We start from the raw sequence: 10539 nt of genomic DNA, 5'->3' as shown, positions 1-10539 counted from the left end.
CAACCCTTTCATGGGATGCAACTCAACCTGAAGCAGGAGGGATTAGAAAGTAAAGTAACTTTCCATTCGTAAACCCACAAGATCGCTGATGGTTGTATCTTCATAAACCTATACATGGCAGATACGTACATTGATTAAGACATTCCAGAACGCAACTGATTAACTAGGGTTTGACAACTGCTTTCCTTATTTTTTCAATGGGCGCTCACCTTCATGAACCCACAGGATCTAAAATGCTGGGAGAACCTGTCACAACTAAGGATTCAACAGCAACCCTGCCGAGAAAAAAATCCAAAATCATAGACAGAGTTCTTGCTTCCATCACAAGATGCATGGTAAAAAAACAAATAGATACGAAGAAATGAGTTTGAAGGAAACAAGAAAATGAGTTGAGTTGGTTATATCCAAGAAAGAAATATACAAGTTAAAAAAATGGTATCCGAAAAACCTAATTATAGTCCTTCCTTGTCGAGGAAAGTCAAATGGAATGCTGTCCATTCAAGAGTTAAAACAAACAACAGAGGTCATACTTCACAAAAGGTAATATTGTGAAGTAGTGCAGCTAGTCAAATAAAGTTAATTCAGAGATAGCTTTTAAAACATCTGATTCAGAGGCTAATGCAGAAGAGGAATAGCTAAGTCAGCTAGCTTAGACAAGCAGAGGACACAATTCTGTTTTTTTTTCACATTCTTAGAGCAACTCAGCTGAAACTCTGAAAACATTCTACAGGCTAAACCATTAGAAATCTATACTCAAAACTTAGCCAACTAAATTAAATCTTCAAAAAATATTGAGGGCATGGACATTAGCGAGTGCATTCTTATTTGTGCTTTTCCTGATGGAAACAAAATAATAATAATCTGGACACCACAAACCTTTACAGTGAACGGATAAATTTTCCATAGCCCAGTGATTTTGGTCTACAAAAGCTATTCAACTAAACCAAAAGACACACTTGTGACTGTATACCTCTAAAATGAATAATAGCAACATAACCAAAGTTAAATGCATGATTGTGTGACAAAGCAAAAGGTCGAATCGAATTACTGCACCGCAGTGACTGGGTATTGTTCCTTGCCAACATCTGTGCAAACTGAAACTACAAATCGTGCGAGGAAGGCACCAGAAACAAGGATCCAAAACAAGAGGTAAAAGAATGAAAAGAACACCAGAGCAACCAGACTGGATATAGTCCCTCCGTTAACAAAAATAAGATGTTTTGGGTAATTCAATATGGGCCTACATACGGACTGAAGTGAGTGAACGCACTAAAATGTGTCTATATACATCCGAATCAGAAAAAAGTTACAACATCTTATAATAGTGAACGGAGGGAGTATCATATAAGCTTAAAATATAGTAAAAGTAATAATTATATAGCAAGGAAAAATGGATAAACATGATGCTCAATTATTGTAGTTTTATCAAACGGGTGTACATGAAGGGCCGATGCGGCAATAGCAGGTATCCTATAGGATAAAGGTAACAAAGAAAATGACAATGGACACTCCATGTAGGAAAAAATGGCATACCACAGACAACAAAGTCTACACAAATGTATGCCTAAAATGCACAGATAGCTAACGCTGTGCTTGGTTCAGCTTCAGCTGCCAACTTCTGGGTCCAAAAGCTAAAAGCTGGACCGAAGGGGGTTTCCAGCAAACCAAATTCTTAAGGGTGTGTTTGGTTTGGGGGAATGAAGTGGAATGTAATGGGTTGGACCTGAACCTGGGAGTGATTCTCGTGTTTGGTGGAAAAATGGGATGGAACACACTGGTTGTCGGGAGAGGGATATTCCTGCTACATGGCGAACCGGGTAGTTCCTCCAAATTGGCCAGACCACGCAGAACGCCTCGCTTGCCCATGACCTCTGCCCCTCTCTCTCCCTCGATGGCCACCCATCCCCCCCCCCCCCCCCCCCTCGCTCTCTCTTCCGGTGAGGCGGGCGTTCGTCGCCGGTGGAGGAGACCGCCACCAGTACATAGCAGACTCGGGCACCACATCCGCACTCCGTGCACCAGCTGTGTCGAGCCGGCGGAGGCCAAGGAAGATGATACGAGCAAGGCCGGGGAGGCCATGCTGTCGCCGTGCTCGCGCGACACGCCGGGAAGCACCAAGCCTCCACGCTTGCTGGAGCAGCCGCTCCAAGCGCCGGCTGTTGGCATCGCCTGAGCACACCCCGCCAGGACTGAAATCAGAAAAGAAGCACCTTTTTCTTGTAGCAATCAGATCCATACTTTGGTATTTGGGTGGCTTCTGTTCATCTTGTGCTTGAGTCCCAATCTTTTCCTTTTTGTTTTTCTCTGTGATTTATTTTTGGCAGAGCGTGCTCAAGCCTTCGGTTCATGAATCTATGCTAACACTCCTGTTCTGAAATCCAATTCAACGTTTATCTGCCTTTGTTGCATGATGGATGGATGACCACTTTATTCAGCGATTTTTGTTTGACTGAAAACGAATCTAACTCAAGATGAGATGAACGTATCCATTTTATTCCATCTCTAAAACCAAACACCAAAATGTAACCATTCCATTTTGAGTTGCCCCTACCAAACACAAGGACAGAACCGACCAATTCTAGTGGAATGGAACGACGACATTCCATTACAATTCGTTCCTGAACCAAACACACCCTAAGAAGATGCAACTTCTCCAGCTTTCCATTCTAGTGCAATTCTTGCAGCTAGCCGAGCCAAATTTTCCAACTTCTGGGTCCAAAAGCTAAATGGTGGCCTAAACTACTGATATGAGCTGGAGAACTAATCCATCGAGCAACGTATTGATGCACACAATGCAACTACCGAATCAAGGAAACTGCCGCAAATGGAAAGTACCAATTGTATAACATCCATAATTATAATACATATAGGAAAAATAACGAACTGGTTGATTGGTACAACCAGAGCATAAGATCTCACCTTGTAAAAAAATACCAATATGGGAGCACATACATATTTTGGAGAACACTATGCATCTGATATAGAAGCAAAGTTATGATTCAAAAAAAATTCAATGTATAGCTATGGCATGCTTTGGTTTTACTGATAATCTGTTACCACGTCAAAAACTGCTTCATAAACATTATTTTGCTTTTACTGATATGTATTGCTGCCGTACAAACAGGAAAATTAACTTTTTCGCTTAAAGCAAGGTACTACTAACTCACAAGTTCCATTCCTATCGGCCTATGCTCCTTTATTTTCTTCATTCTGTCAAATGATCATGACACCACTCATTTTTAGGAAGCTGCAAACAGATGGTAATAACAGTGAAAACTAACGAAAACTAAATTAGCATGTCCTTTTTCTTACTACGTAGTGCTTACCTGCCCACTGTTCTCCTATTCAAGTCATACAACCAAGTGCTGATTTTTCTCCCAACCGGGCCTTCACACCTTTCCATTAATTGCTCAACGGAATATAACCAGTTCTTACACCACATTACAGTCAGATACGAGAAGGGAAAACCACCAAATGCTGATAAGAGAACCAAATCCAAATGAAAATCACACATGAATTTTAGAAGCAGTGAGATAACTAGTTAGACGCAATTTGGAGCAGCTGGCCATGTGAATCAAATATACTGGGAGTATATTAGTTAGAAACTATTTACTATTCATTTTCTCTAGTCTTCATGTACGAGACAAATGTGAAAATCCTATAAAAACATTAACTATGACTCTGCAATTGATGAAGCTTTCATATGATTCATGGTGATACAAAGTATGCTCAGCTGAAACATACAAAGGAAGCAATTTAAAAATTGTATACCTGGTGCAGACGAAAATCCTACTGATCAACTGAATCATGCGACCACCTGCATCAAGCATAAAAAATAAATAAAGATTTGCAGTGGATCCAATTCTCATTTTCTACTCTAGTTCTAATGCAGAAAAATGTACGCAATCCTGATTTGTGCCACTAGCCGACAAACTAACAGAAGCCCTTTTCCCTAAAAGGTAGCTGTAACTGAAGTAGCAAGTTTTCTTCATTCTATGTCATCTACTCCCTCCATCCCATAATATAAGAGTGTAGTGTAAAAAACACTCCTATATTATGGGACAGAGGGAGTAACTAATAGCCAAACCAAGGTTTTCGAGTCGACGAGTCGATCTGAGGTAGCGACTCTTGAATAGTTGACCCTGTAGTTGCGACTAGCCGCGACTCGTCGACACGTTGTTGAGTCAACTTTTTTTACGACTCATCGACTAGTCGTGACTAGTGGTTCAACTCAAAAACAGTGAGCCAAACTATAGATGTGTGGAGCTCCTTTCCCTAAAATGTAGTTATAACTGAAGTAGCAAATCTTCTTCATTCTATACCATCTAACTGATAGCTAAACTATAGATGGGAGACGTTTAGTAACAAAATATTGCTGCACAAAACAGGAAAAAATTTAGATGGGTCCATGGGCTTGGTGCTTCACCATCGTCCATCATTGTGGATGTAAATGTAGTTGCCTTGATCCCCATGGAAGAGGCTGAGATCGACGGTTACACGCAGTGAGCCCCTTTCCATCCCACCACGACTACCATGGCAGTCACCCAATATGGGCACAGTAGCTTGACAAGGCGCCGGATACCATGGAGAAAGAGTGCACAGAGAGTTGGGTGGGGAGGGGCTGGATTATTATTCATCATGAGGTGTAGGCTTTGACTACTCGCTTGATCGGTTCTTACCATGGAAAGGAGCACGTGGCTCCTGGGCCCAAGAGGAACTAGGGCCCAGTGGAAAGCGCTAGGCAGATTAACCAACGAAGAGTAGGGTGAGAAAGGAAACTACGGAGCAGCTCTCAAGCAGGAAGACACACATCAAACGAGGATATGGCAGCTGTGCGGAAAAGCAAAGGCAAATAAGCTAACTTAAACATCGACACAAGCAAATAAGCTAACCTAAACATCGACACAACTTGGATGGATACTGAGGATATGACCTCTTGGATAATGACATCAGCATCTGCTCGGCCCTGCCACGTACATGAAGCGGCATTTCTACCAAACCAACTCTTTGCCTCATGGCAAATGTGGGACAATGGTCGAAAAGGATTTGTGAAAAGGAGAAAGGGATGTGGTGAAAACGAAGTCGAACCTCAAAACATGACGTGATGAAAATCGGCTGCTGCAGGAGGACGGAGGCCCCACTACGAGAGAAGCAGCGACCAAATTACCAAAGTCCATCAGCTTCGATGATAACAAACAGCCAGTACCGATAAAGAAAGAAACGACTACCAGATTGAGCAACCCACAATTGCCAATCTCTGGGTAGCTCTCCCACAATTACCATCTGATTTAATTAATGCATAAACCTGTTCAGATTTCAGAGTATACATCCCATTTTTACTGTAGCCATACTGTAGTTAATGATCTACCTAGGAAAAACTCTACTTTTGGTTCCCTGACTATTGCCTGGTTTAATTTACCCCCCAAAACTCAAAACCATCCAAAATTTGCACCCTCAGTTGTCAACTATCAAAACTATACTGGCAACACTAGAGGAAAAGAGTGCAGAGACACACGGGTTCAGAATTCCATTCAGAGCCCCAACACCCAGGAACCAACTTGTCTTATGATAGGGATAGCATAGGAAATGAGGTTCTATCTCTTACAAGCGACAACTAGTATCAACTAGCACATAGGTAGTTTCCCCACAAAAAAAGAAGAATACATAAGCCAGGCATACCACAGCATCATGATTGTTGTGACATTAGTGATAAGGTATTGTATGGAAGAACAAATGTCTGAGTTGAACTAGTAGTAAAATAAAGAGACTATTGACAAAGTCGCAAGGCTTTTTCTCTCTCACAGCTAAACACAAGGTGCCCACTTGGTATGAGTCATTCATCTCATTAAGAGAAATATGCAGATCATACGAAATTGCAAGGTTCACAAGATGTATGACAATATAGGATTATGTACCCTGCAGCTGTGGTGGCTCAATTGCTGGAACAATACTTTGCTGCTGTGTTGGCTCAATGGCTGGAACTGTACCTGTGCAGCAACCAATCTCATTAGTGATGACTACACAAGGCATAGCTCAAAAAGATTAGTAAAAAGTAACTTCACCATCACCGAATTAATGACTGAACTTTCTCGAGTAAAGAAAAGGTAAAATAGCTTGAGAAACCCAGTGTTTGAGCACCCAATTAAGGCTCAAGGCCACCCTAACATTGCTAAAATACGAAATTCTCAAAAAAGACGCAATATTCATTTCAAATAATGTTGCATTTTCTGGTTGTTCTCAAATCACCAGATTCCCAAGTATGATCAAGCATTAATAATTACGAGTTATCGAACATTTGGAAGCTGCTAACAATACTCTCAAGTGTTAAAGTAATGCAGCAGCAGAGGATTATCCTCACAGCCTTGTTTTTTTTGTAAACAATAATCATCTTGACATCTAGACAAAATTCTGTGAAACAGGTATTATGAATAGTCAACAATTTATTACTCAATTTGTTTTGGTGGGTGACTGTTGCAACAGAATGATCAGATTCTTCTGAGAAATTCCTTGCTCCAGGGCAAAAGGTAGAATAAAAGAGGATAAGAACACATGAGAATTTTGTCCTCTTCACATGGCCAAACGACAAATGAAATAAAATATACACAAAAAAGTCAAGATGACAGGACATAATAGCAATGGACATCTGAATTTAGGGGCATATGAGAGATTCTTTTGAGAAAACACGAAGGACCTTTGCGCTTCATTTCATTGAAAAGAGAGAGTTTTCGGTTACAGTCCCCCTAAGAGATAAGTTACAGGTAGGGAGCACGACTAACGCACGTCCCAGGTAGTGGGTAGCACAGTTCTAAGCCCGGTGGCACCTGTCCTAGCCCATAGGCTAGCCTCATCTTTGATTCCACGACCAATGTGTTAAAAGAAGGCCCTGGACGGTCAAAATGCAATCACATTTCGGTGCTTCCAAATCATCCAAGGCATGAGAAGCGTCGCGGAGGCGAGCCCTTTGCGCATCAGCTTTGGTGTGCCTTGCCTCGCAGCTTCAGTGATCACGTGATCCGCGGATAGTGAGATGGGAAGGATCGATCTTCGAGGGTGCGGCTGACAAAGGATCCCCATCTCGGTGGCGCGCTTGAACAAGCGGCCAAGAGTGTCAACGGCTAGGACGAACAACTGTGGTGACATGGGATCACCTTGGCATAGCTCCCCAATGATGCCAAATGGTAGGCTCGGTGTCCCCATTCAGCACGGTTGCCAGAACAAGAGCCAGAGGATGCCGCAACAGGGGGCGCTCCAGGGAGGGGTGGGGATGTTGTTGGGAGGGCCGCCGGCAAGGATTCATCGGCTAGGTCAGGCTAGGAAGGTAACGGAAGGAGCGTGAGCGATAGCAATATTTCCTGGGCATTGAGATGCCACCTATGTTGTTTACCATTGGCGATTGCACGTCAAAATGGTCATGTGTGATCGCCATATCAAACACAGAGAATCCAGTCCAAAAAATTATTAAACTAAAAAGAGGTGAGTAAAACCAAGACACGGGTTCCAGTAATTTAACAAATAACAATTGAGTATGAGCCGCACAGTTATAAATTTCTAACCTTTCAGTCAACATGTTAAATGTGTGTCTGCGTGTGTGTGTTGGGGGGGGGGGGGGGGGGGGTAGGATAAGCATTTATCAGCAGCACGATCATGAAACAGGCTAAGGTTTGTTTGACATATTTGTTCGTTATTTGTAGATGTCAGCAACTTAGCCATATGTGTTATTAATTAGTCGTAATACAACATCAAGAGCTGGGCATAAGAAACCTGCTACATAGAATGCTATGTTTACTAAGTTATATTGTTGACAGAGAATCCTCTGCTACAACGAAAAGTGTGCATGCCGAAGCAATGGAGTCCCCTTTAGAGTAAGGTATACTTAAATTTAAGGTGTACGCTTTGCATGAAAGGTGCCTTTGACTACACTCATCTTAATCAAATTGACCAATTATCACAATGTTTTTCTAAATGCTGCAAGAACCTGATGTTAGGACAGCAGACCAAACCCGGGGCGTGCGCGCACCCACTGATCAGACTAGGATGGTTCCTCACAATGAGGTTATATAGAATGTTTGCTAACCTTCGCAGAAATGATATGATAGAATAAATAGTGAAAATATTTTGCTACCTTTCAGGACAAATACAGTTCAATTATAGAAAAAAAAAACTATTAATTTTAACGATCAAGAGAAAAGGATAACTAAGTTCTTAGCAAACACTTCAAAGCACAGTAAAGACACTGCTACAACCATGTATGAACAATAAGCGGAGATTCAGCTACTCCTATGATGTAAAGGTAAGCAATTACCTGCAGTATAGAAATCTGCGAACAGATGGTAGGAATTCTCGAAAAATATTTGATTAAGTTTCCTGGACTGCATGGACTCAAGTTGAACAATGAAGGCATAGTATTGTAAATAGCCAGACACCGATATAAAAACCGCGTTAGCATCCTCGGAGTACCCCACTATAGCTCCCTTCCCTGTCTTGATCCGACGTGGCAGACCAATGATCTTGTGAATGTCAATAATCTTGTGCCGCACCCATGAGGCAACACCGTGACTACTGACCTTGCGTTTCCACATATTGAAGGTCGGATACAAAAATACAGCGAGGCCAACACTGCCATCCTCTAACCTGATGATCCGACTGTTGCCGCGGTTGATGCCCGCACTTGAAGGCCTCTCTATCAGAGCCAGTCTCTGGCTATCCAAATCAAACTCGAGTATGCCATTGTCTGACCCATGCAACAACCAGTAGAGGACATTGCCCACAAGCGTGCAGGGGAGACGGTTAACCATGCCGGGGAGATGGTAGACCAAACCGGCACATGGTTGCGTCGTCGAAACTTGATCTCCCCACATGCCGGTCTCTGAGGAGTAAACCCAGGCGACGGTGAGATCTTGTTTCTCTCTGGTGCCTACCAAGACAACCTTGAAGGGGCACGAGTGGCAGTCTCCGTGCACGTGGCCCTGGTCGTCGCCTGCAGCACAGAGCACGGCTCCGCTGAAGTCGCGCACACACTGTAAGAAATCTGACGGAATGTCCACGCTGCGGCAGTCACCGGAGACAGGATGAAACACGAGGAGCATAGGCCAAAACCGGATGACGATAAGGACCCAGCCGTGGCGGCACCCGAGCAGAACCCACGAATTGAACGGGCCACAGAAATCGTCGCCGTCGCCGCCGGGCCGCAGGGAGAAGCGCGCGCGAGGGATGCGGTCGGGAGGGTCGAGGATGGGTGTGAAGACCAGCTCCCCGTCGCCCTTCTCGAAGAAGCCGAGGACGGGGGGCCTCCGGTGGTGGGCGACGAAGCGGCGGCGGAAGGAGGGGGCGGCGGCGACGGCTCCCCATAGCTTGGAGACGAGGGAGGCGCGGGGGAGCAAGGAGGGCATCGGGGGGACGCGGAGGAGGATCTCCCCGAGGAGGTCCTCGTCTTCCAGCGGCGCGGCCGTCGGCGGGTGGCGGCGACGGAGGGCCATCTCGTCGCCGCCGGCCTCGTGGCTCATCTGGAAGTGGATGTGGGGTAGGGTTTGTTTGAAACGGAAATGGGGGGAGCGGAGACCTACTAGACCGCAGGGAGACGTACTCGTATGGGCTGGCCGCTGGCCTCACTAGAAAGCTCACTGACCCATGGATTCCGGCCCAACAAACATATAGTAGAAGATAGTACTACCTAATTACCCTATGTTTATCGCTCAAAAAAAACCTAATTACCTATGCTTTTAACCCAAAAAAAAGTGCCTATGCTTTTTTTTGCGGGTGAAAAGAAAGACGCCTATACTGATTCATAATGTTAGGGTTTCTCTAAAAAAAATGTTATGATTGTCAAAAAAATGTTAGGGTTTCTCAGAAACAACGAATGTTACAGTTTTCTCTCTCACTAGTAATCGGGCACGTATTTTGCAAAAAAAAAAACTTAGTTTGTTATGTGACGAGCTTTCGAAGCAAACATTCCACTGAACTGGAATATTTAATAGTTAATCTAACACGGGTAGAAAAAAGGCCTTTAGTCCCGGTTCGCAAAGGCCTTTAGTGCCGGCTGTGCAACCGGGACTAAATATGCGCGACTAAAGACCCCCCCTTTAGTCGCGCCTCTTACGAACCGCGACTAAAGGCTTTAGTCCCGGTTCTCGTGGCTAACCGGGACTAAAGGCCCGTCCACGTGGGCGCCAGGGGTCCGTCGGGGCGGAGGACCTTTAGTCCCGGTTCTCGTGGCTAACCGGGACTAAAGGCCTCCTCCACAGGTTTAGGGTTTTAGCCCCCCTAAACCTGTTTTCTTTTTAATTTGTAGTGTTTTATTTCTTTTATATTTTATTTTATGTTTTATTTTAATTTTGATGAAGTTATACATGCATATGAAATTTCAAACAAGAAGAATTCAAGAGGAATATATAATATATATTCAATCTCGGGTGACCATATACAACTTCGAACAAGTTTCCATACACAATTAGGATGGATGACCATATACAACTTCGAACAAGTTTCAATCTCGGGTATGCATATAAATTTCTTCGTCCTCGGTATAGTGTTCTCCTTTAG

At 43.7% G+C, this 10539-nt stretch overlaps 1 protein-coding gene across 3 annotated transcripts; it reads right to left on the bottom strand.

Moving 5' to 3' along the window:
• Window positions 1–1927: 1927 nt before the first annotated feature.
• LOC123140764 (uncharacterized) lies at window positions 1928–9532 on the bottom strand. Of its 3 annotated transcripts, none has more exons than XR_006470061.1 (5): window positions 8303–9532; window positions 5916–5987; window positions 3772–3817; window positions 3327–3477; window positions 1928–3247 (listed from the first exon to the last, which is right to left on the bottom strand). XR_006470061.1 is itself a non-coding variant. In XM_044560050.1 (4 exons), the coding sequence occupies exons 1-4, from the start codon at window positions 9501–9503 to the stop codon at window positions 3432–3434; spliced, it is 1365 nt and encodes a 454-aa protein (XP_044415985.1). In that variant the 5' UTR covers window positions 9504–9532; the 3' UTR covers window positions 1928–3431. The 3 variants fall into 3 exon arrangements, 1 of the variants encoding a protein (XP_044415985.1); XR_006470062.1 differs by having other exon boundaries at window positions 1928–3210; XM_044560050.1 differs by having other exon boundaries at window positions 1928–3477.
• Window positions 9533–10539: the final 1007 nt, after the last annotated feature.

The sequence above is a fragment of the Triticum aestivum genome, chromosome 6D, assembly GCF_018294505.1.
Source record: "Triticum aestivum cultivar Chinese Spring chromosome 6D, IWGSC CS RefSeq v2.1, whole genome shotgun sequence".
NCBI classification, from domain to species: domain Eukaryota; kingdom Viridiplantae; phylum Streptophyta; class Magnoliopsida; order Poales; family Poaceae; genus Triticum; species Triticum aestivum.
This window is presented reverse-complemented; position numbering and strand designations above follow the sequence as displayed.

Bases quoted from the DNA above. Each gene is read 5' to 3' on its own strand.
- LOC123140764 (XM_044560050.1), bottom strand. From the start codon at position 9,503: ATGAGCCACGAGGCCGGCGGCGACGAGATGGCCCTCCGTCGCCGCCAC. The intron at 3,818-5,915 runs GTACATAATCCT...TGCTTGATGCAG, and splicing joins TGAGCCACCACAGCTGCAGG to GTGGTCGCATGATTCAGTTG. The intron at 3,478-3,771 runs GTATACAATTTT...TTCTCTTATCAG, and splicing joins AGGATTTTCGTCTGCACCAG to CATTTGGTGGTTTTCCCTTC.